The sequence below is a fragment of the Protopterus annectens genome, chromosome 2.part1 (assembly GCF_019279795.1).
Source record: "Protopterus annectens isolate FY-2018-M chromosome 2.part1, PAN1.0, whole genome shotgun sequence".
Classification (NCBI taxonomy): Eukaryota; Metazoa; Chordata; order Ceratodontiformes; family Protopteridae; genus Protopterus; species Protopterus annectens.
In genome coordinates this window covers 1,455,274,149-1,455,299,927 of record NC_056729.1, presented here as the reverse complement: position 1 = coordinate 1,455,299,927, position 25,779 = coordinate 1,455,274,149, and the positions used below count along the sequence as shown (strand labels likewise).

The following is a 25,779-nucleotide window of genomic DNA, read 5'->3' as shown; positions in this document are numbered from 1 at the left end:
GAGCAGAACTTTGTCAATTGGTGATTTTTGTGGGCGGCAAAGAGATCCATGTCTGGCCTTCCCCAGGCTTGGATTATCTTTGTAAACACTTGAGGATGCAACTTCCATTCGTGAGGGTCTGTCATATTTCTGCTTAGATTGTCTGCCAGCGTGTTTTCCATACCTGGCAAGTACTGTGCTTGAAGCTCGATTTGCCATTCCAGAGCCCTGTTCCAAAGTGACATGGCCAGCCTGCAGAGGGGGTATGAATGTGTTCCTCCCTGTTTATGTACCACATTACTGTGGTGTTGTCTGTTCTTATTAATAATTGCCCAGGATGCAGGAGGTACTTGAAAGCTGTAATTGCATTTATCACTGCTAGCATTTCCTTTTGCTTGATGTGAAGGTGCTTTTCCTTTTGGGACCATTTGCCCTGAATGCACCTGTCTGTCATGTGTGCCCCCCAGGAGTAGTCTGAGGCATCTGTTGTGATGACTTGATTTGCTTGAGGCTTGCTGAATGGTAGACCTGCGTTTGTTTGGCATGCTTGAGCCCACCATAGAAATTCCTTTTGTAAACATGGAATTAGTGGTATTATTGTTTCCAAACTGTGGCTGTGTTGAGACCATAGGTTTTTTAAGTACCATTGAAGTTTCCTCATATGCAACTTTGCACATGGGATTAGAAGAATGCAAGATGCCATGAATCCCAGCGCCTGCAGGATTTTCCTTGCAGTTAGCCTGGTACAATTTGCTAGTATCTTTAAGTACTGATCTAGTTGCCCCTGTTTTTCTGGCGTAAGATAGGCCATCTGGGTGTTTGTGTCCAAGTTGGCACCCAGGAAAATAATTTTCTGAGATGGTGTTAGCCTGGATTTCTCTTTGTTGACTGTGTATCCCAGAGAATTCAATAACTGTATTACATAAGCCAGATGCTCCAGAAGTATGTGCTTGCTGTCCGCTTGGATCAGGCAGTCGTCCAAATAAGGGTATATTTGTATCCCTTGAAGTCTGCAGTAGGCAATTACTGATGCCAGGCATTTTGTGAATACTCTGGGCGCAGTAGATAAGCCAAAGGGCAATGCAGAGAATTGATAGTGGATTGAACCTGCAAGAAATCTGAGGTATCTTCTGCAGCTTTGTCTGATTGGGACATGCAGGTATGCCTCCTTGAGGTCCAATGTTACCAGCCAAGACCCCTTGCCCAGCATGGGAAGAAGCTGCTGTAAGGTGAGCATCTTGAATTTTGGTACTAGTAGAAATGTGTTTAGGATGGATAAGTCCAAAATGGGTCTCCAATCGGTTCCCTTCCTTGGTACCAGGAATAGTCTGGAATAAAAACCTTGACCTTGCTCGTGAGTAGGTACCTCTTGAATAGCTTTCATGTCCATGAGCTTTGAAATTTGTATTTCAGCCTCTGCCCTTTGATTGTGTGGCAGGTTCGGCATGCCTCTCATTTTTGGAAGAGTGTGAAAATGAAATATGTACCCTCTGTTTATAATGTCCAGGATCCATTTGTCTTTTGTGACAATATGCCAATTTTTTGAAAATAATGCCAGCTTTCCTCCCAAGGGTGCTGCCACTTGAGCCTTGTTTGGCATGCAAAGGGGAAAGTCATTGGGTTTGTTTTCTGTATTGCTGTGCATTGTCTTCGCCACCTCTTGATGCTGGAGGTTGCCATTGTCTGCCTCTATATGATCCTTGAGATTGTCCTCTGCCCCTTCCGCGTCTGTATCTACCTCTTTGGGGCTTGTCTGTGGCTGGAAAGGACCAGTTTTTTGTAGGCCAATTTCTACTAAATCGTGGTGGTTGTACCTGCAGAAAAGCCTTAACAGTTTGCATAGATTTAGCTTTTTCTTCCATTTTCCTTAGTATTTCCTCAGCATTAGTACCAAATAACACATCCCTTTTGTAAAGGAGCATCCAGTAAGTTAGCCTTGGCATGATCAGGCAGGGTTTGTTCCCTAAGCCAAGCATGTCTACGAATGACTGATCCTGTAACTGCAGCTCTACTTGAGGCCTCTAGAGCATCATAACCACATTGCAAGGTGTGCTTACCCACTTGTTCTGCACTATGTATCATATCTTGCAACTCCTTCATAGGTTCATAGGTTCATACTAGGCTATCTGCCCTAGGGCATTTATAAGCCTAGCCAGAGTTGTGTGGCTTTCACCACCCCTTAGGTTGAAGAATACTATACCCATTAGTTTGCCATGCTTCTGTCCAGCAGTGATACAGAGATGATCCCCGGGGTAAACCTACGATCTCCCATCCACTGGTCAAGATTCCTCTTGAACAGAGCCAGCGAGGTGCTCCGTCTAACATGGACCGGGATTCTGTTCCACAGCATAGGGAGTCTCTGGGTGATGAATCTGTCCCTCCAGCACGTCCTATTTATATCCGTGTTGAGGTCTAAGTCTCTTGCTCTTGTGGCTCTGGTGGATTTGGATTTTTTGAGGTGGAGCATGTCCATTAATTCCGGGTTGGACATGGCCTTGTATGTCAGGCACAGGTCACCTCTGAGCAGACGGTATGCGACTGAATAGAGCTGGAGTTTCTTCAGTCGGGCAGCATATGGCATATTTTTGAGCCCCTTTATCCTTTTGGTGAGGAACTTTTGGGGTCTTTCCAATTGCTGCAGGTGTCGGGTAAGATACATTCCGAATGGGGCATTGTACTCAATCATTGGTCTGATAAGTGAAGAGTACAGGGGAACAATGACCTCCCTTGATCTGGATGTAAATCCCTTCATAATCAGGTGGGCAATGTAGAAGGTCCTCCTAACCACTTTGGCAATGTGAGTGTCAAAAGAAAGGTTACTGTCAACTTGGGTCCCCAGGTCCCTGATAACCTCTTCTGTGCTTAATGGATTGCCACCTATGTGGTAACTTGGGGTTACCTTGTTTTTACCAAAGGGTATGACTATACATTTTTTGGCGTTTAGCTTAAGGCCATGGCTCTGGCACCAGTTATCCGTTTCTATGAGACCTCTCTGAAGGATATCTGTGTCTGATGGATTTTCAACTATGGCGCCCAGTTTGCAGTCATCTGCAAACTTTGTCAGCCACAATCCACCTATGTTTGCCTGCACTTCTGAAAAGTAGATGCTGAACAAGAGGGGGCCCAGGACTGAGCCCTGTGGGACACCGGTTGTGACCGGCTTGGAGTCTGACATGGCACCAGCAACTCTAACCTTGTGGGTTCTGTCCTTGAGCCAGTTTGCAACCCATCTTGTGACATATGGGTTTACATTTAAGCTGGTGAGCTTTTCTATGATACCCGAGTGGGGTATTGTGTCGAAAGGTTTTGCAAGGTCAAGGTAGGCTGTGTGAACTGCCTTACCCTCATCAATGGCCTTGGTGACGGTTTCAAAAAAGTCGACCAGGTTCAAGAGGCATGATCTGCCCTTGACAAAGCCGAATTGGGTAGGATCCAATGTCTGTAGGTCCCCTATGTCTTTATTTATGAGTTCCATTATGATCCTCTCCATAGCTTTGCAGACCAGGCTTGTTAAGCTTATGGGGCGGTAATTACCAGGGTCCGTAGAAGCACCGCCTTTGTGGAGTGGGACCACAGTTGCCGTACGCCACTCTTTGGAGTGCGTATCCTGTGGTAAGGCTAAGATTAAACAACAGCCTTATGTGTGGGTTTAGTTCCTCATTGAGTTTGTGTAGCACACAGCCGGGACACCATCCGGTCCCATTGATGCTGTGTTTTTAGCTTTAGAGAGCAACTCTCACCTGGGCATTTGAGATGACTGGCAGGCTACACTCTGCTGGGCTAGATACTTCTCCTTTTGGGGGGAGGGAGGAGAAATTTGCACTGAACCTGTCTGCCAGTATGTTTGCAATGTCTGTGGGTTCAGTGATTTTTGTATCATTTTGGACTAATTCTGAGCATATCTGGGAGTTTCCACCCAGATTTCTAACATAGCTAAAGAAGGCCTTATGATTGTCTTTTGAGTCCTTGGTGATTTTTCTCTCAAAGTTGGCCTTGGATGATTTTATGAGTGATCGTAGTTTTTTACTAGTATTGATCAGAGATGTCTTCCCTTTTAGGGATTTTGCTCTATCTTGTAGTAGCTTTCTCCTCTTGTTGTAAAGTTTGTTTATGGCTGGGGTCCACCAGATCAGGCGCTTGCCTTTGGTGGAAAGGGTCTTGATTTTATTTGGGATTGCTTGATCCATTCAATCCTGGAGGTGCTCGTAGAAAGCATTTGTAAGGGATTCAGCAGCGTGGGTTGTGGTTTCCAATGGCTCAGGGGCCTTGAAGGATACCACACCAGTCTTAAGAAGTGTGAAGTTGGCTTTTGAGAAGTTCTTCACTGTGGTCTTTTTTGTTGGGGGTGGGGGCGGGATGTGGATCTCCAGTGAGATTAGTTTATGGTCTGATCTCACCAATGAGGGATATACTTCCGGTGTGGAGCATTTTGTCCCCATGTTTGTGATGATCAGGTCTAGTATATTTTCACCTCTTGTGGGAATGGTGACAAGTTGTTCCATAGCATTTGAGTTCATGAACTCCAGGAACCTTTGGGCTAGGGTACTGGGGCTTGAGTAATGTTCCCAGTCTATATTTGGGTAGTTGAAGTCACCCAATATGATGGTGTTTGGAGAGACATTTATACTCTCCAGTGGAGAGACATTTATACTCTCCAGTGTCTTCAGGAAGGCTGTGTGGGGTTCCTGAGTTTGAGAGGGTGGCCTGTAACATGCTACAAACTGTAGAGCAGTTTTGCCTATGGTTAATTGCACCTGAATGGTCTCTGATGCTTCGTGAGTTGCCACCAGCTTGGAGGTGTGGGTATCCTTGATGAATATGGATACACCCCCTCCTTTTGTGGTACGGTCCGGGTTTTGGGGCTGGAACGCATGATATGAGGTAAAACCTGATAGTGCCGGGGTGCTCTCAGGAGCCTTGAACCAGGTTTCAGTCACAGCACAGACATCGATGTTCTCCATACTGAGGAGGGCTTCGAGGGCGTGCGTCTTAAGATTTAGACTTCTGGCATTGAGCAGCATTACCCTTAGTTTTTTTCCATTATTGTTTTCTAGGGCGGTGGGTTTAGAATTTGAGCCTTGTCTAAAAAAGGCACTATGGGGGTAGCAAGAGCCTTTGCCCATATCCGGAAACCCAGGGGTGACAGGTGCAAGCCGTCCCTTGCGAAGCAGCGTGGCTTGTCAAGCATGTCATTCCAGGCAGACAGACATTGGATCCCCTTAGAATGACACCAGAAATTAAGCCAATTATTAAAACTGATCATTTTGTCTCTGTTTTGTGGCATCATTCTTGGTGAAGGTAGGATACTGCTCAGGGTCAGGGTCATACCAGCCTGGGCTACATAATCTGAGAGCTCCTCTATATCTCTTTTCATGTAGTCCAGGGAGGTACGTCTCAGGTCATTCACACCGGCATGGACAATGACTGAGTCATACTTGTACTTGCTGTGGAGTGACCTGAGTGCTTGTGTTATGTGGCGGATTCTAGCGCCCGACAGGCAGCTTACTGTGACCCTCTCCTTGTTCAGTCTGGTGAGTGGGACGTCAGTGTGTCTGACTATGGAGTCACGTATGACAAGTGTGTCTGGCATTGTGTTTGGCCTTAAGGGCTGTGACTGATTTGCACACTGACTTTGTGATCTATGTGTTGCTTGTGTTATGTCATGAGGTGGCAGTTGTTTGGGTGTCTGCTTTGGAGGCCTCTGCTGTTTTGGTAGATTTTTGATCAGTGCCTACGAGTATGTCTTTGTGTGTTTATGTGTTTGATTTGTAGTTGTGATAGTTCTATGTGAGACTGGGTTTATGGTGTGTGTGGTTACCTTCTCCTCCTGTCTGGTTTTGCCAGTCCTGAGTTGAGAGAGCTCAGCCTCCAGTTTGGCTATATAGTTGCATCTCTCGCATGTATTTGTGTTTTGTGGGAGGAGGAGAGGGTTGTCTGTGTACATGAGGCAATTGTAACATTGCCTCAATATTCCCAGATTCACCAGCTGAGCAGGAGAGGACACTAGCAACTGACCCTTTGACATGCTAGAAGAAATGAAAAAGTTTGCTGTGTAACTGAGTCAGAAAGGAACTATAGGGAAGTGGGTACTCAAGGGGGTTTTAAGCTAGTGAAGTACTTTGTTTAATATAGAAGTGCTTTACCTGACTAAAATTGCTTTAGGAACAAGTGCTGAGCTTTACAGATAGAGAATAGACTGTTTAGATTACAAGTAGAGCAGTTCTAAGGGAAAAATGAAGAGCAGACTTTACGGAGCCAGAAATAGTTTAACCTTGTTTAACCGGCGCTGCCCGATGGTGCTCTACTGGCAACTCCGCGCTAAATGCAGAAAAGGCAATAAGTCAGTAGTACAGGCTAGCACACTTTAGTGGGCAGCCAAACAATTAAATTAAACAGCAAACAAACACTTTTCGACTTGAATTAGACTAATTTCGACTAAAATGTACTTTTAAGTGCAGATAATAAAAAATGCAGTAAATAACTATGAAAACAGTTAAAGCTTGCTCTAGGTACGCAGTAGAAGGTAAAACAAATATAAAAAACAGGGGTGAGTGAAGTTAAAAAATGCCTGCCGGTTAACACTCACGGAAGATGCAAATACCTCTGCATAAATTCTCTGTCTTTTAATGAACCAGTTCTGCTGCCTCGTAGCAAAGTATTCTAACGCACGCTATAGAGACTTTTTAAAGTTGACTGTTCAGTCCAAGTAAGTTATGCAGCACTGATATCAAAGTTCATAAATACGTATATAAACAATGCTGTAGAAACTTTGCAAAAAACCTTTTCCATGTAACGACTGTTCAGTCCAATAAGGATACAATTAAACGTGAACCAGGATACAGTTTATTCGGGTGAGCGCTTTCGCTTACAGCTTTTTCAAACCACAACAACATCCTACCAAGAGCACATTTTTATACACACATTCAATTAATTAAGTAATACTAATTAATCAATTAAAAATAAAAGGTGTATGCATACCAAAAGTCACTATGAACTTGTAAAAAATATGTAAGCATGACAAATACACGTATATTATAAAAAACATATAAAACCATTGGAAAAATATTTATGCTGTAGCTTGTATATAAAAAAAACTTGACAGGCATGTACTATATCAACAAGAATCTAATATAATGTAGCTATATAGATATGACAAATATGAAAGCATGAATATACATATTATGTATATTTATGTTATCGTGTAGTGTGTATATGTTATGAAAAATGGATTTGTTCCTGAAAATTATGATGGTGATCATAAAAATAAAAATGATGTACATAACACATTGAATAAAAACTAAATGATTTTATAATGAAAAAATGTGGCGGGCTTGTTTATACAAATGTTGAAATGTATGGACATGACTGGTGTTGTATAATTAAAATGTATTTAAATAAGCTAAAATAAAACAGTTATGTATGATATTTAAACTAGTGTATAATATATAAACTGGAATCCATGATTTGTGCAATGTATATTTATTTAAATGAATATGGATATAACAAATCTAGAGTCTATGTCTTTTCTTTTTGAGGGCAGGTTTCAAGGGTACCCTATCATTGAGACCAGGATCAATATGAGCTATAGTTCTAATAATCCATTCAGCCTCTATGGACTCTGTTAAATTTCTAATGTCACCTCCCCTTATACTAACTTCTGTAACTTGTAAAGCAGAAAAAAGAAAATTATGATTGTCACCCTTGTTCATAATATGTTTAGACAGTGCATTGACTTCTGATCGAATACGAATTTGGTACAGATGCTCCCTAATTCTTTCTTTAAACATTCTGTCTGTCTTTCCTACATAGAAAGATGGACATGTTGTGCACCTAGCTAAGTATATTACATGTCTGGTGTCACAATGGGCATTCACCTTAACATTAATGAATTCACCTGTAAACGGATGTATAAAGGCATTAGTATTAGTCAGATAACTACAATAATTACATTTATTGCATGGTTTAGTTCCTTCATAAGTTTCATTTTTGTTTCTAGTTCTAGAATCAGAGCAACAAAGTATTCTATGAAGATTGCTCTTATTTCTATATGCAAATCTAGGTACATCATCTAAATGTTTGGATATTTCTGGGTCTATATTTAATATATCCCAGAATTTATAAATAGCTCTTTTTATATGTTTTATATCTTGTGTGTAATGTATAGTATATCTAAATGTTCCATCTTCATGATATTTCATGTTATCTTCTATTGATCTGTATTCAGATCTACCATTTTCAGAAAATATGGGGCACGCTCGATTTTGTCGTAGTTGTTTGACTTCCAAAATGGTATTGGTAATTTCTGTGGAATTATAGAGCCTTTGACCAAATCTGTTTTGTAGATCTAGAATCTCTTCATCAAACTGAGCTGCACTGGAATTCAATCTGGAAACCCTCATACATTGGCCTTTTAAGACATTCCTAAATACATGTGGGGGATGCATACTGTCTCTGTTAAGTAAAGTATTTTTATGACAGGACTTGCGGTGTATTCCTGTATTGAAATCCCCATTAGGTAGACGCTTAATATTAACATCTAAGAATTAAATAGTATCTTCAGAGTATGTAATGGTAAATTTCAAAAAACTAGTTAACTCATTTACCTGCTCATAGAAATGTATCAAACCCTGTTCATTACCTTTCCATAAGAAAAAGAGGTCGTCTACAAACCGCTTATAGAAGATGACATGTCTCTGATAGGTTTCAAGTTTACACATTTTGTCTTCCTCCCAATGTGCCATAACTAGGTTGGCGTAGCTATTGGCACAGGATGTGCCCATAGCTACGCCATCCCTTTGTAAGTAAAACTTCCCATCAAAAATAAAAACATTACTTTCCAATATCAATTCCATTAAATTGCAAATAAACTCAATTCTGCTTATAGTCATATTAGAATGTCTGTTTAGATATCTATGAACAAATTCCAACCCCTTTTCATTGGCAATATTGGTGAACAAAGATTTTACATCCATTGTAATAAGAAACAACTCATTTGATGCACCAAGGTTAGTTATAGCTTCATAAAAATCTAACAAGAATTCTCTAGAATCTTTCAGAATGGCAATATTATTAGAAACAAAGGGCTTCAATGTCTTCTCTAAGTAAAACAAAATGTTTTCTGTCACCCACCCCCTACCAGAGACTATAGGTCTCATTGGGGGGTTAATACTAATGCCTTTATACATCCGTTTACAGGTGAATTCATTAATGTTAAGGTGAATGCCCGTTGTGACACCAGACATGTAATATACTTAGCTAGGTGCACAACATGTCCATCTTTCTATGTAAGAAAGACAGACAGAATGTTTAAAGAAAGAATTAGGGAACATCTGTACCAAATTCGTATTCGATCAGAAGTCAATGCACTGTCTAAACATATTATGAACAAGGGTGACAATCATAATTTTCTTTTTTCTGCTTTACAAGTTACAGAAGTTAGTATAAGGGGAGGCGACATTAGAAATTTAACAGAGTCCATAGAGGCTGAATGGATTATTAGAACTAGAGCTCATATTGATCCTGGTCTCAATGATAGGGTACCCTTGAAACCTGCCCTCAAAAAGAAAAGACATAGACTCTAGATTTGTTATATCCATATTCATTTAAATAAATATACATTGCACAAATCATGGATTCCAGTTTATATATTATACACTAGTTTAAATATCATACATAACTGTTTTATTTTAGCTTATTTAAATACATTTTAATTATACAACACCAGTCATGTCCATACATTTCAACATTTGTATAAACAAGCCCGCCACATTTTTTCATTATAAAATCATTTAGTTTTTATTCAATGTGTTATGTACATCATTTTTATTTTTAAGATCACCAACATCATAATTTTCAGGAACAAATCCATTTTTCATAACATATACACACTACACGATAACATAAATATACATAATATGTATATTCACGCATTCATATTTGTCATATCTATATAGCTACATTATATTAGATTCTTGTTGATATGGTACATGCCTGTCAAGTTTTTGTATATACAAGCTACAGCATAAATATTTTTCCAATGGTTTTATGTGTTTTTTACAATATACGTGCTTTTGTCATGCTTACATATTTTTTACAAGTTCATAGTGATTTTTGGTATGCATACACCTTTTATTTCTAATTGATTAATTAGTATTACTTAATTAATTGAATGTGCGTATAAAAATGTGCTCTTGGTAGGATGTTGTTGTGGTTTGAAAAAGCTGTAAGCGAAAGTGCTCACCCGAATAAACTGTATCCTGGTTCACGTTTAATTGTATCCTTATTGGACTGAACAGTCGTTTAATGGAAAAGGTTTTTTGCAAAGTTTCTACAGCATTGTTTATATACGTATTTATGAACTTTGATATCAGTGCTGCATAACTTACTTGGACTGAACAGTCAACTTTAAAAAGTCTCTATAGCATACATTAGAATACTTTGCTACGAGGCAGCAGAACTGGTTCATTAAAAGACAGAGAATTTATGCAGAGATATTTGCATCTTCCGTGAGTGTTAACCGGCAGGCATTTTTTAACTTCACTCATATTCTGGCATTTTATATCCTGCTGGTTTTCCTGTGTTCACCAGGGGCTATTTTATTAATTACTTTGCAAATATAAAAAACAGCAGGATACTTAATCAGGAAAGCAGTCGCTTTTTTTCAGTTCTCTGTAGACAGGAAAACTCAACAGGACCACGTGGAGCTGTGTCTTCTGGTTGTTCAGGTTGTGACATTTTATTCTTTAATTGTGATAACAGAAACTGCTGATATTTAAGCATATGAAACTGACAATTTAAGGCCCTCATGGCTAGAGTGGCCGAGGTATATACCTTTTTCCCACACCTTTCTAAGGATCTAGACTCTCTTTCGGAGGGTAATGGATTCTTAGCAGTAGAGGCCTTCATTCCCTTGGGACCCTGAGAAATGGTTTCTGGGTCAGCATTATGGCTTTTGTAAAGAAATTGGTGTGAGTTAGGAACTCTGTAGTACCTATCAGGCTTGACTGGGGCTGGAGGCAGGGAATCCGGATTAAGGCAAGCCTCCGAATAAACATCATCAAGTATGTCCAAGACAGGAGGTATCGCCAGAGGCCTGTGCTGGGGTAGTACAAGAAATTCCCTAAGCCTTTTCTTTGAATCTGAAAAATCCTGGCCTTCCCAATGGAAGTGTTCCCTCAAGGTATGCAAGGTTTCCCCGAATGAGAAATCCTCTGGGAATGGACTGTTCTGCATCAGAATCTTCAAAAGGGGAGTATGAATGCTCCTCTTCATCAGAATGTTCTGAAATAATGGAGCCCTGGTCAGAAGAGGGAGATTCTTCCTCCACTCTGGGTCTCTTGTCCGGTGGGGGTTGTGAACCCCTGATAAGAGTAATTAAATCCTCAGCCATTTTGAGCATCTGCTTTTTAGGCATGGGGCCTGTAGATGGGCCCTGTGCAACAGGCCTCTGGGAGTGCATGGCTGATTTAGACTTAGTAAAGGCCTTGATGGAAAAGGAAGAAGAAGGTCTGAAGACACCATGGGTGGAAGTAGATCTGTCCACATTAAGAGGTTCAACACTCACCGTGGCTTCGGTAGCTGTAGTCAGGGTGTGGGCCGAGGAACCTGCGGTCTCGGGTACAGAGGACACCGCCAGAGAAGCGTCATCGGTAGTCAGGGGCTGCGTAGGCGCCTCACTGAGAACCGAACCACGTGTAGCCGGTCTTGGCGTGGTGTCGGTTGAGACCGCGGGCCTCGCGTGTCGGTCTTTGTCCTTGCGTTTTTTGGACAAAACGGTAGTCGGAGTCTCCGACGACATTTTATAGTTAAAAGCTTTACCGAAAAAGTGCTGGGCGAACTCCGCCCGACGCTTAATAGTGCATTTATTAAAGGTAGTACAAAAGCGACAGCCCGAGACGTCGTGGTCTGGGCCTAAACAAGGTATACAGAGGGAATGGAAATCCTTATGAGGTATTTGCTTCCCACAAGAAATACAATTGTTAACTTTATCTGACATCGGTCTGAGGCAAGAAAAGTTTCCCCAACGGGGTACTTAGCTTTAAAGAAGACTTCGGTTTCCAAATTTTCGTAATTTCAGGAGCTTGCCGACCGGCACTTGCGAACTGCTTCTGCTTCTGGCACCACGCAGCAAAAAAGACTGAAGAAAATGGGGTCGGCCGTGTCTTATATACCCCTGTCGCACTGACGTCAAGGAAGAAGGCAACAACTGACGCCGGACCTAGACTTTGGAATTCGGCCGACCGAGGACCCGCCTGACGGCAGGAGAACCCATATGTAAGGACTGCAGCTGTATGCACGATGAACATCTGAGGACATGCCCCTACCAGCAACCTGAACGGTTGGTTCCGATGGTACAGGAGTTGAGCCTGTAGCTTTCTTAGATGTCTTCGGAACCGAAGAACCCTTCGGAGCCAAAACAGATGAAGTAGAAAAAGATGGTTTTGGTTGAATGGAAGCAGAAGCCAAATTCATATGGAAGGCTGACGTAATTAAGCCCCTTTCAACCAGCTTAGACTTCCTCTCAGCTAATACCCTGGAGCTGAAGCCATGGCAAATGGAGCAAACCTCCTGTAAGTGTACCTCACCCAAACAGTACACACATGTGGAATGACCATCCGTGATTGACATTTTTTGACTGCATTTGGGGGACACCTTTTAAATCCCGATTTAGCCTTCTCTGACATTCTAGCTCAAATAACAAGAGCTATATCCAAAGAAAAAATATATATGCCTAATCGGCTAAGAGAAACAAGGCAGCAATAAATTACTACTATAAGCCTAACCGGCTTACTGTATAAGAAGAAAGCCTTAAAGGCTGAAAACAAAAACAGCCAAGAGCCTAACCGGCTAATGCGAGCCTAACCAGGCTGGGATAGAGCTACTGTACTTATCAACAAAAGGGCAACACCCAAAACTATCCTAACACTCTAATAAAAAAAGAAAACTATCCAACAGGATACAAGTCCAAAACGGACAACAAGCAAAGCACTATAGTACTAATATCCTAAAATATAACAACTGTGACAAAAAGGTAGAAAATCAAGAGAAATCACACTTATCTATCCAAAAATCGGCCAAGAATTGTAAAGAACACCTGATCAGTTGCAGCGGCAAACTTGATCTGGGGAATGTAGTGGTGCATTGTGGGATAGGGCTTTGGCCTCTAGCTGTTAAGAGACTTCAAGCTTTGCTATTTGGCCTAATCGGAGCCGATCACCGGCGCCAAACTCATCAGTAAGAATGAAGGCGAGATTGAACAACTTCACATTATGGTGTTTTTTGTAAAAAAAGAAAGGATGTTAAATATAACTTAACAAAAGAAGAATGGGAAAGTCTAAAAGAACTAAGTAAGAGAAGTTAACTTATTTTTAAACTAGCGGATAAAGGGGACAAATTAGTAGTTCAGCACTACACACAGCACCTTGATATGTGCTATGCATATTTGAATATAATGAGGGAATTTATAAAAAAAAAGTGGATTTACAATATTACCATCAGGCTGTTCAAAACTATGAAAAATTGTTAAAGAAAGGTATAAGACTGAATTATCTTTCTAAGGAAAATGTGCAACATAACTTTTAAGAGTGAGGGAAGTATTATGGCTCACTTTTTTTGCATAGCAAAAATACACAAAAGTATTTTAAATCCACCAGGTCGATACACTGTGCCTACCTGTGGATTTTTTACTCACAACATCCAATGTCTATTACATCACCGTTTGGTGTCAAAAGCAACTGTCTTGCCCTCATGTTAAAAATACATTAGACCTTAAAGATGAAATCAAAGAAGCTAGTTGGAGCAAAAAAAAATATTTCTTGGTCATGACATGAATTTGGGTTGGAAGCAGTCCTATATTTTTTAGGTGACAACCCCAATACTCATTATATCACTGAATTAATACAATTTTGTTTGGAAAATAATATATTTGAATTCAATGGACAATTGTATAAACAGCTACAAGGGATGGCCATACGGACAGTCTTTGACCACATGTATGCAAATTTATTTATGGGACTTTATGAAGACCAATATACATATAGTAATGAATCTTACAACAAATACGTGGAAAATACTATAGATATATAGATGATTTGACCTTCACACGTAGGGGAGGACAGGAAGAAGTCCCTGAGTTTATTAGGAATTTACATAAGAATAGTTTGGAATTAAATTTGATGGGTTTCAACAGGGTCAGAAAATAAATGATTTAGATGTGATGGTAGAAGGCATGGAGGATGGAAAAATTAGAAGTAAAATACATAGAAAAATTGAGGAACGTGACTATATACTACATGGAGAAAGTTGTCACCCAACACGCACCATAGATTCAATACTATATGTGGAAATTCTCAGAATAAAGAGGCTGTGTAGTGATAAAGATTCTGCCAAAGAAATGAAGAAAACAGTAATCATGTTTATTAATAGAGGGTACAAACTTAATAAAATACAAGATTGTATAAGTAATATGAAAAAAGAGGAAAAAGGAAGTATAGTGTAAAACAAGAAAATAAGATGAAAGAACATATAGATGTGGATAAGGATATATTTTTTTGTGACAAAATACATAATTTTTTTGTGAAAAGGTAATAGAGCTTGTGAAATATGGTTGAGATATTTTAAGGGGTGACAAATGTCTTAAGTATGTATGATAAAAAAATAAAAATTTCATATACTAAGGGAAGAAATTTAAGGGTTTTTGGTGCATGGAGCATTCAAGTTACCTAATAGCAGCAGCTATAAGGAAGTAAGCCAACAGGGAACTTTTCCCTATGGGAAATGCAGTATATGTCCATTTCTAAGAAAAAGTTTTTTTATATATAAATGGTAAGAAATATCAAGAAACAGGCACTTATAATTGTGCAAGTGAAGGAATAATTTACAGCCTGGCTCCCCTCACTCTGGAATAGAATCCCAATTCATGTTAGACATAGCCCCTCGCTGACCCTCTTCAAGCGAAATCTGGACGCGTGGATGGGAAATCGCAAATTCACCCCTGGGATCTCTTCTGTGTCCCTGCTAGACAGAGGCACAGTAAACTAATCTTAAAAGAGTACCTTCTGTGACCTACTTTACAGAGGCACAGTAGGCTAATCTAATAGGGAGGCGGAAGCCAAATACACTCTGGCTAGGCTTATAAATGCCCTAGGATGTCGGGGAGGATGAGTTCACAGCCGACGCTGGACCCAGACTTTGGGATTTTGGCCGACCGAGGGCTGTCTGCCGGCAGGAAGAACCCTACAGTGATGACTGCAACAGTGAAACACGATGAACATCTATGAGATGTCCATGTAATAAATATTACATAGGAGAAAGCAAGAGAAGTTTAGCAACAAGGTTAAAAGAGCATATGCATGACATCAGAAAAGGCAGTGAATATAGTCCAGTTGCTATGCACTTTTTAGAAAACTATGGAGGGGATCCTGGGGGGCTACAGGCAAAGGAGTTGGAAAAGGTTTTTAAGGATGATTTGAAAATAATTGATATACAAAAGCAGTTGAGAAAGAAGGAATCGGTATTTATTTTAAAATTTAATACTTTGAGCTCTACAGGACTTAATCAAGAGTGTAACTGGAAATGTTTCCTGCAGAGATGCATCTTTAAAGAATCTGAAAATGTTAATTGATGTAATTAATTATTTAAAGGGAGATGTTTTACACGTGTGTTATACTCTGTAAAAGGCTTGTTAAAGCCGAGGCGCTAGAGCAGTTTCTTGTGTGTGAGACTTGCATTTTATTAAAATTGTCTTTTTGGAACTTCACTGGCTTTTTCTTGTGTGTGTGGTGGAAAGACTCCATTACTGCTGGTGGGTCAGGAAAGCATTTGATAGATAGCTGGGATTTTATGAGTAGGGCAATGGCAGCATTTGCATTTCCTGATAGAATAATGAATGCATTTATTTAGGAAGAAATATAAATGGTCATAGACAAGAATCAAGATGGGAAGACTCCTCTGTGAGGATATGGATTTGAAAAGAGGAACCACAGGGGTTGCCATCTTTCTCCTTTGCTATTTTGCCTTGTACTTACAGCTACTGGTACAAAAATAAGGGACTCACAAATTCAATGGCATAATTGGTAAGGTATGCAAGAAAAATTAGCCTTATTTGTAGATGACACTGTATTCCATAAATGGATAGATACGTCAGCACTGTGAAACATTTTAGACAGTTTCAAGGGTTTTTTCAAGATATAAAATACAAGAGGATAAAAAAAAGAAGTTATGTACTTACCATAACATTCCATCACTGTTGTGCATTTTCATTCTTCCTCAACCACTAGGTTTGGATCTGACTCGGCCATTACCATAGCTCATGGCCAACTGAAACTCTCAAGCTCCTCCCTATCCATAATGCACCAACCCCTAAAATAACTCAGATCTTGTTTGCTAGATGACAGAAGTAATAAATAGAATAATGTTCCTAAGAAACAATATTTGGAGGCCCATGCAAGACACTGTGTTGTCTTTAAAACATCTTGCTCTTCCAGAAGTCCATGATGACAAAGGTTGGGGGCTGACAGCTGGGGCGTTGAGGAAGAATGAAAATGGACAACACAGATGGAACGTTAAAAGTAAGTACATAACTTCTTTATCCGATGAAGTCAATTTTCATTCATTCCTCGATCACTGGGACAGAGTCCCCAGTTACCAAATATCCTGGGTGGACTCTAAGGAAGGATGTTCCTGAGCACAGCTGAACCAAAGGGTGCTCTTCCCTTGAGACCAGATCAAATTGGTAATGGCTAACAAAAGAATGAGGATTAGTCCAAGTAGCGGCTGTGCATATATCATCCATGGAATGACTAGATACAAATACTGAAGATATTGCCATAGATCTAGTAGAATGAGCTCTTAAATGTTTTGGCAATAAAATGCCCTATATATTATAGACAAAGATTATGCAGTCAGTAATCCACTTTGCCAATGTTACCTTTGTAATAGATTTGCCTAATTTGTTATCTGCAAAGGATATAAATAACTGATGATTTTCTCTAATCTCTTTTGTTCTGTTAGTAGTAACACAACCATCTATGACCAGCAATTTTGGGAAGAAAATGGGCAAGTCATTAGACCGACTGATATTGAATTCTGACAACACCTTGGAAGGAAGGGTTGGTTCTTAACATCACCCTATCCCCTTACGGGAAATGAAGTAAGGATGTTTACAGGATAATGCTTGAAGTTCTGAAATTCTCCTAGCAGAGGTAATGCCCACTAAAAATGTTGTTTCCAGGTCAGAAATTTAAGATCACATTTCCCTGCTGGTTTGAAGGGGGAATGGATTAAGGCCTGCAAAAGAAGATTCAAATCTCATGCAGGAATAGGGTCTTTATAAGGTGGTTCAAGTAAAATAGTACCTCTTAGGAAAGTCTTGCACATTAGGTGCTAGAGAACTGTCAACTCCTACATGAAAGCTATAGACTGCTGCCAATTAAACTTTAATGGCAGAGGAGTTAGCTCCCGCATTAAAAAATTCTAAAAATTTTAGGGTACTTTGTGTAAGGGCTGAAAATGGATCAATATGTTTTTGATGCACCCAACAAACAAACCCTCTCCATTTACTCTTGTAGATTTTCCTAGCATGAGCTTTATGGGAAAACAAAAGTATATGACGGACAGGAGACGAGAGCACAGGTTGTCTGGTTATTAACGGAGGTGGAGAAACCACGCTGTTAGCATGAGGTTTGAAATATCCAGATGAATCTTGTCTGTAGGGTGAGACAGTAGGTATGGAATTATATCCAGAATCCAAAGTGGGTAAAGAAGATGAAATCAAAGGAAGGGGAACCAAATCTGTTGAGGCCAGTTAGGTGCAATGAGGATGACTTTGCTCTTCGACTTTGCAGCTTTCTGTAGAAACTTGGGAATCAATGGAGTTGGTGGATAAGTATAGAGAAGACTGGAGGGCCAGTCATGGAGCAGAGACCCCCTCGGTGACCCCCTCCCCCTCACTGGGGGATTAGGCAAAAAAGCTGCTGCACTTGTTAAGGGGAGAAGCAAAAATATAGCAGGAAGGTTGTCCCCACTGACGAAAAATCGCTACTGTCACTTAATTGTTGAGAGACTACTCGTGAGGTAGCAGAATAGACCTGCTCAATTTGTCTGCTATTACGTTGGGACTTCCCTGGAATGTGTGTTGCTATCACAAAACAGATGGATGAGATTGCCCATTGCTACACTCGAGTGCTTCTCGACACAAGAAGGTTCTTTCTTGTCTGTTGATGTACCAAACTACTGACATATTGTCTGTTTGGACCACAACTGTCCTTAGAGGTAGAGCACCTGAAAGGCTGGCAATGCTAAAAGCACTACTCTCACCTCCAGGAAATTTATATGCAAATTGGCTTCTTTGGGGATCAAGTGCCTTGGACTGTTTTCCCCAGGAAGAACCCCCCATCCAATCTAGGATGCATCAGTGGTCACTATGGCCTTCTGTTGAGGGAGAATGAACAGACAGCCTTGTAAAAGTTTATTTGACCTTATTCACCACCAAAAGTATTATTTGCATGCCTGTGCGATCCTCACCTGGACTGACATCCGCTGATAAAGAATTGACCACTGGGATGCTAACATTTACTAAAGAATTCTCATATGTCATCTTGCCAGGGGGACTTGAATTATGGCTGCTGACAATGACCCCAATGATTGAAGAATTAACAAGGATGAAATTGTGGTGTTGTGAATAATTTTTGCGATGTGGAATTTCAATGTTTGTATTCTGGTTAGTGGAAGTCAAGCTGTTGCAGAAAATGTTTTGAAATGTACCCCTATGAATTCCAGTGTTTGAGATGGCTGCAACTGAGATTTGTTGGAATTTATTGTAATTCCCAGAAGGAAGCGAGTTTGGAGTAGCTGATCTCTTACTATTATGAGCAGATGCTTGATCAAAGCGGTAAAGAGCCATTATTTTAAATACAAAAATACCCGAAATCCCTAAGAACAGCCTTGCCTTGCTTTGTCAAGAATCTGGAGATCGACTTCTGCTCTGTCAACATCATACTAATTTTACTCAGACTGTGTTTGTGAGTGGTTAAGGTAAAAAGACTTTAGCCACAAGTCAGGATATTTTATGGAGTCAATATATGCTTAACTGTACTTATAACCACAATGTACAATTTAAACACCTTACCTTACTTCAATTCAAATGAAAAATCAGTGTGCAGCCTTTGGCAGACTAATTATAAATCTTAATCTAAGAATCTTCAGGCACTGGTCAAGGATGTATAGCAGCCACTAGGGCAATCCCACATTCCCCATTGGGCTAACAAGCAAACAAAATTCAGACAAGAATTTCATATAATCTGGTTGACTTTTTGGTACAATTACTCTTTTATATAAATAATATGGTGTAATTGTTCACCAGATTCCAGTAAGGGACAATACTGGATGTAGTAGCTCCTCCAATTATGAAATGTGCCAAGTATACCCTGAACAAAGGTCTGCAATTTAGTTACTTTTCTGGCTGTAGCTGGATAACTTCTAAGTAAAGTGTAAAACAAGGTCTGAGCCAAACATAAATGAGAGTGATTAGAGAGAAAAGCAGCAGTCCTTTTACAGAAAGTAAAGAAAATAAAAGTGACCCTTAAAAATATCATTATATGTCAAAGGCATGGGAATTCAAAATTACTTCCTTACATCTTGGCATGAGTCATACAAAGCATTATAGGAAAGAGAAAGGGTTGAGGAAGAACAAGATCACATTGATACATCAAGCCCCATTGGTAGCCATGTTGTGGAAAACAGGCTAAAATTCCAAACAAAACACGTAAGAGTGATTTGAGGTGTTAAAATAGGTCAGGGAACAAAGAGAGTGAAAAAAAAAAACGTTTTTTTTTTAGTTCTCGGGTAGAGTTTTCCTTAAGAGGCAGGATTTGAATGAGCTATATAATGCTTAACTGACAATGACTGGATGGGTTTACAAATGATGTATCATGTTTACAACTACAGTTGTTTCAAAGGTGTCTGTGATGTAAACTGTTTGCAACTGAAGTGATATTTTGTATGTTTTTCATTTATATAAATGCAAAATTGCCTTTGTCATATGTCAAAATTTAATAAAGATGTTTGGAAAAAAATGTTACCTACTTGGTAGCAGTCAGACTGATTACGTTTCATAGTTAAAACAGAAAGTTAACAGGTGTAAATTAAACAGCTGCTCCTCAATCTCTCACTGTCTCACATATCAATAACCAATTGATTAGTAAAATTAATACTGTACCTTTCCTGTCAAAAGCAAAATTCGAGTCTCATCTGAAATGTATGCTTTGTCATTAATGACATCCTAAGAAAAAAAAATGTGAGTTACTGAGCAGTGACTACATAGCAATTTTCAACATACATCTCAAGTAAACTTAAAAACCATAAACAAATTAATTTTGCAACGTTATAGGACAGCAAATTTTAAAATATCATTTTGTCAGACTTTCCAGATTGAACTTTGTAACTGAGCTAGGCAGCAGTCATGTCAAAAGCTTTAGCAATTCTACCAGAGGCCACTAAGAGGAAAACGGTAAGGTTTGTAAGATATTTGTAAACTTATTTTACATTTGGTAAGAGGATTGTCCACTGGGCTAGACTAGTTTTTAGTGGTGGCCCAAGCAGACAAGATCATAAGGGATAAAAGCATGCAGATTACAGATATATTTCAAACAATATGACACCGTGTACTGCTAATGAATAAAAAAATATATTAACCGACCACACAGAAGTACTTTAAATTAAAAAAAAAACTTATCAACATGTACTGCTAAGATGAGGATGTGTTTCACAATGAACTATGCCACATCAGCACTTAAAACTTTTTTGCAAGCATTACATGACATTATCTCATTTGTAGTTTTCCTGATATGAGAGTTAAACACTTGACAAACATCAAGAGTATCCTTCCTAACATATTACAACTGTAAACCATATAAGAAAATATACCATTATTCAAGCCAAGCAGACAAACAAGTCCTTCTTACATTTCCAAAATTTTAACTTATTTCAAAATGTGCTCACATTAGATATTAAATCCTGAGCTAGTACTATCCAGTTAAAGATAAATGAAAGCAAAATAGGCTTAAATTGCTTGCCTGGTTTTCATAAGGTTCAATTTTTAATTTTTGACTAATGTCTGAATCACACTTAAAACACTTCAAGAATGGGGTAGATGGAGGACAGGGGTTCCTTGAACAAAACAGCTTGAGCTGTCTGTTTTCAGAGGAGACAAACAGGTCTGTCTGTCTGAGGGATTCCTTATGTCCAGAAGACGTTCCTATTCAACATCCACGACCTGTTTTGTGAGTCTGCAAGAACACTGTCTGCTGATGGGATGTAAACGGCCTATAGGGACAGATTTTCTTTTACTGAATGGTCCTGTGTCATCAGAGCTAGCCTGCAGAGCCGGTACAACTTGGTTTCCCTCATTTGTTGACGCCCCACATGACCATGGTGTTGGCTGTGAAAATCCTGAGGGGACCTGTTTAACAAAGTAGTGAAAACATCTGAAGTGCTTGGATAACAGCTTTAAATCTCTGAACAATGATGTACTCCCAAACCGCTTTGGGTGTCCACTGGCCCTAAACTTTGCACAGCAGGGCCCATCCATTCACCCCAAACCACATCTGATGCATCTGTGCAGATGTTTTGGGTGGGAATGGGAGGACAGAAGGGTAGTCTTGGACTGAGTTGGACTGAGAAACCCACAATAGCAACTCTTCTTCAGGAAGGGCAAGAGGGATCTGGATGTCCATTAGGTGACAGTGTTGAGACCAAAGGAACATCAGTTACCACTGGATCTTTCTCATGTGTAGACTGATAAAGAGCACGGAGTTCTTAGGATTTATCTTGCTGAAGTTGAACCCAGGGGAGCAGAAGTAACTAGACAGGGACACAACTTTCTCTTGAGGGGAAAAAAGTTGTCAATGAGAGATTATTCAGCCTGCAACTCAAGAAGACCACATCCGTTTAGTGGATCACAGAATACTTCTTTTTTAACACCTTTATTAAATTATCACTTAACATACAGGCAAACATACATTAACAGACAAGAAAACAAACCATTTTAACATTTTCCATTTAAATACAATATACATCATATATATTTTCTTTGCTGCTGTCGTCATTCCAACATTACAAAAACTTGCAGAATTTCTGCCTTCTCTGAAACCTCACTTCTCTACTTAAACACTATTATGCATCTATTGTTCCCACAATTTTCATTTACTTCTGTGTAATTTGCTCCTTCCATTTTCTAAAGATTCTTTTTCCAGTTCTTTTACCTCTTTTACAGTATTCAGTTCCTCAAATACAGTTGGTGTAGACTTTGTTTTCCATTTTCTAGTATTTTTTTTTTTTTTGGCAGCGAACAGAATTAAACTTAATAAGGTCTTAATATGTCTAGGTAATTCAGATCCTATATCCCAACGCAAAAGAATAATTTTTCTTTCTTACAGCCATTTCCTTGTCCAATATTTCTGAGAGTACTCTGCAGGGAATTTTTAAAATCTGCCAACTCATTACACTCCCAAAACATGGATACCCAGTTATCACTTTCTTCTCCATTACACCTCCAACGTTTGCTGTATACCTGAGGAAAAAGTACAGTTTTGTACCTACCATAAATGTAGATGTTCGAAGATCCACATTGCTGCAGTCCTTACACTTGGGTAGTCCGCTGTCCTCGGTCGGCCCGAATATCAAAGTATTAGGCTGACGTCGGTCAAGGCGCTTAAGACTGACATCAGGACGTCAGGGTACAAATGCGCATGACCGACGTCATATCCTCAGTCTTTTCTTGCCCCAGATGTCAGAAGACCCTAAAAAGAAAGGTCAAAACCAAAAGACAGCAAAAAACAACCAACCACCCTTGCACTAATCATATGTACAATATATACAATATTCACAACCCAAACCACACAACCGCCTCTAACTACAGAGGGGAAGGAGGGAGTATTGGACTGCAGCAATGTGGATCTTGAACATCTACATTTATGGTAGGTACAAAACTGTACTATGTTCTTCATCTCACATTGCTGCAGTCCTTACACTTGGGTAGAATCCCAAAGCAGAGGTAAGGGAGGATGGCAAAACTATAAAGCAGTAGGAGCTGCCAAAATGCCCTGTAAAATTGCAGTGGCAAAACCAGCCCTAGATTTAGAGTAAAGTGGAAGGTGGTAATGCTTAGAGAAAGTATGCACTGAACTCCAAGTAGCTGCCTCCAAAATATCTTTAGTTGCCACCCCTTAAAAAGCTGTAGAAGTGGCAGTAGCCCTAGTGGAATGAGGCCTAATCCCAGCTGGAATCTCCTTACCATGATGGGAATAACAGAAAGCAATACAAAACCCAATCCACTTAGAAATAGTTTGTTTTGACACAGGCTTGCCCTGAGAACCCAAAGCAAATGAAACAAATAACTGCTGAGACTGCCTGAACCCTTTAGTTCTGCTCAAATAATATCGCAACTGCCTGTGTATATCCAAAGTGTGCAAAATCTGTTCCCCTTTATTTTGGGGGTTTGCATAAAAAGTAGGCAAATGAATAGTTTGGTTTAAAGCCACACTAGAAACCACTTTAGGCATAAAGGAAGGATTAGTACGTAAAGATACCCTATCCTTATGGAAAATTAAGAAAGGCTCAACCGCCATAAGGGCCTGTAATTCAGAAACCCTTCTCGCAGAGGTAATGGCCAACAAAAAAGCAGTCTTCCATGATAAATATTTCAACTCGGCAGCAGCTGCAGGCTCAAAAGGTTGTAGAGTGAGTTTCTCCAACACAAAATTGAGATCCCAAGCAGAAGTAGGAGCTCTACGTGCGGGTCTTATATTCTTTGCCCCTCTAAGGAATTGCTTAAACAAAGGATGAGAAAACAATGGTGGGTCACAGTCATAGTGAGCAGAAATTGCTGCAGCATGAACCTTAATAGAAGAGAAGGACAAACCTTTGTCCAGTAACTCAGTAAGATATTGAAGAGCCACACTTAAATTAGGCTTAGAAACATCAAATTCCTTTGCTGTACTCCAAAATAAAAATCTCTTCCATTTATCTGCGTACACTTTCCTTGTACTAGGCCTTCTGGCCTCCAAAATAACATTCAAAACTTGCTGTGGAAGCTGAGACCCTCCAGGGTTTAAAACAGAATATGTCAGGCTGTTAGGTGAAGAGAGTGAAGTTTGACATTGAGTAAATGACTGTTCTCCTGAGACAGCAGGTGTGGAATCGAAGGCAAAGGCCATGGAGGCTCCTGCACCAGACTTCTCAGTAATGGGTACCAGTGCTGTCGAGGCCAATCTGGAGCTATTAAAATCATCTGTGGCTTGTCCTGTCTGACCTTCAGGAGTACCTTTGGGAGGAGAGGCAGAGGTGGAAAGGCATACACATGAAGATTGCTCCAATTGAATGAAAGAGCATCCACTTTCCAAGCTGTGGGATGAAACCTTTTTGTGCAAAACTTTGGCAGCTGGTAATTTAGAGGAGAAGCGAACAGATCTATGTCTGGAGTTCCCCATAACACTGTCAATTTCTGAAATACATGAGGATCCAATTTCCACTCGTGGGGATCCATAATTTGTCTGCTCAACACATCTGCTAAGGAGTTCTGTGCTCCCGGCAGAAACCTTGCCTGAAGATTTAGCTGTAAACTGAGAGCAGTCTCACACAAAATCATTGCTTGTCTGCATAGAGGATAAGAATGTGTTCCCCCTTGCTTGTTGATGTACCACATGACAGTTGTGTTGTCTGTTAGAACCAACACCTGCCCTGGAAGAAGTAAATCCTTGAAAGCTATTAATGCAAATTGGACTGCTAACATCTCCTTCAAGTTGATATGTAGATGTTGAAGTCTGGCAGGCCAAGTGTCTTGTACCCACTTTCCATTTAGATGAGCTCCCCAAGCTTTGTCTGAGGCATCTGTCGTTAGAATCTGACTCGCCTCTGGCCGGGTCACAGAGAGTCCCTTGTTTAGGTGACATTCCTGAGCCCACCACAAAAATTCCTTTTGAATGCAAGGTATTATCTGAATGACAGTGTCCATATCTTGGCAGTGCTGTGTCCATACATTTTTGAGATACCATTGTAGCTTCCTCATATGCAGTTTGGCATTGGGAAGCACCAGAATACAAGATGCCATGAACCCCAAGGCTTGAAGGACTGTCCTTGCAGTCAGCCTGGACTGATGAGACAATTGATGGAAGTACAGAGAAAGATTATTTTGTTTGTCCGGGGTCAAAAAGGCCATCTGGGATGCTGTATTCAGTCTCACACCCAGAAAGCACATGTCCTGAGAGGGTACTAGACTGGACTTTATTTCGTTCACAGAATACCCCAGGCATCTTAGCACTGCTATCACATATTGTAAATGATGAAGAAGTTCGTCCTTTCCTTGGGCCAGAATCAGGCAATCGTCCAAATAAGGATAGATCTGTATTCCTCTTAGCCTGAAGAAAGCTATCACTGGAGCCAGAACCTTTGTGAACACTCTGGGCGCAGTAGATAAGCCAAAGGGCAATGCAGAGAACTGATAATGAGAAGTCCCAGCCCGAAAACGCAGATACTTCCTGCAACTTAGCCTGATAGGAACATGAAGGTAAGCCTCCTTGAGATCCAGAGTCACCATCCAGTGATCTTTGCCCAGCAGAGGTAAAAGCTGTTGTAACGTCAACATTTTGAACTTGGGAATGTCCAGATAAGTGTTGAGGATAGATAAATCCAAAATTGGTCTCCACGTGTTCCCCTTCTTTGGTACTAGGAACAGGCGAGAATAAAATCCTAGGCCCACTTCTGGCAGAGGGACCGGTTGTATGGCCCCTATTTGAAGCAGCAGAG

At 40.2% G+C, this 25,779-nt stretch overlaps 1 protein-coding gene across 3 annotated transcripts in view; it reads right to left on the bottom strand.

Moving 5' to 3' along the window:
- PDS5A (PDS5 cohesin associated factor A) overlaps window positions 1-25,779 on the bottom strand; it is a 4,482,835-nt gene that overhangs the window by 840,909 nt on the left and 3,616,147 nt on the right. For all 3 annotated transcript variants that reach the window (XM_044062931.1, XM_044062930.1, XM_044062932.1), the window contains exon 29: window positions 20,195-20,257. In XM_044062931.1, coding sequence (XP_043918866.1) covers window positions 20,195-20,257 — 63 coding nt within the window. The remainder of the gene's footprint in view (window positions 1-20,194; window positions 20,258-25,779) is intronic.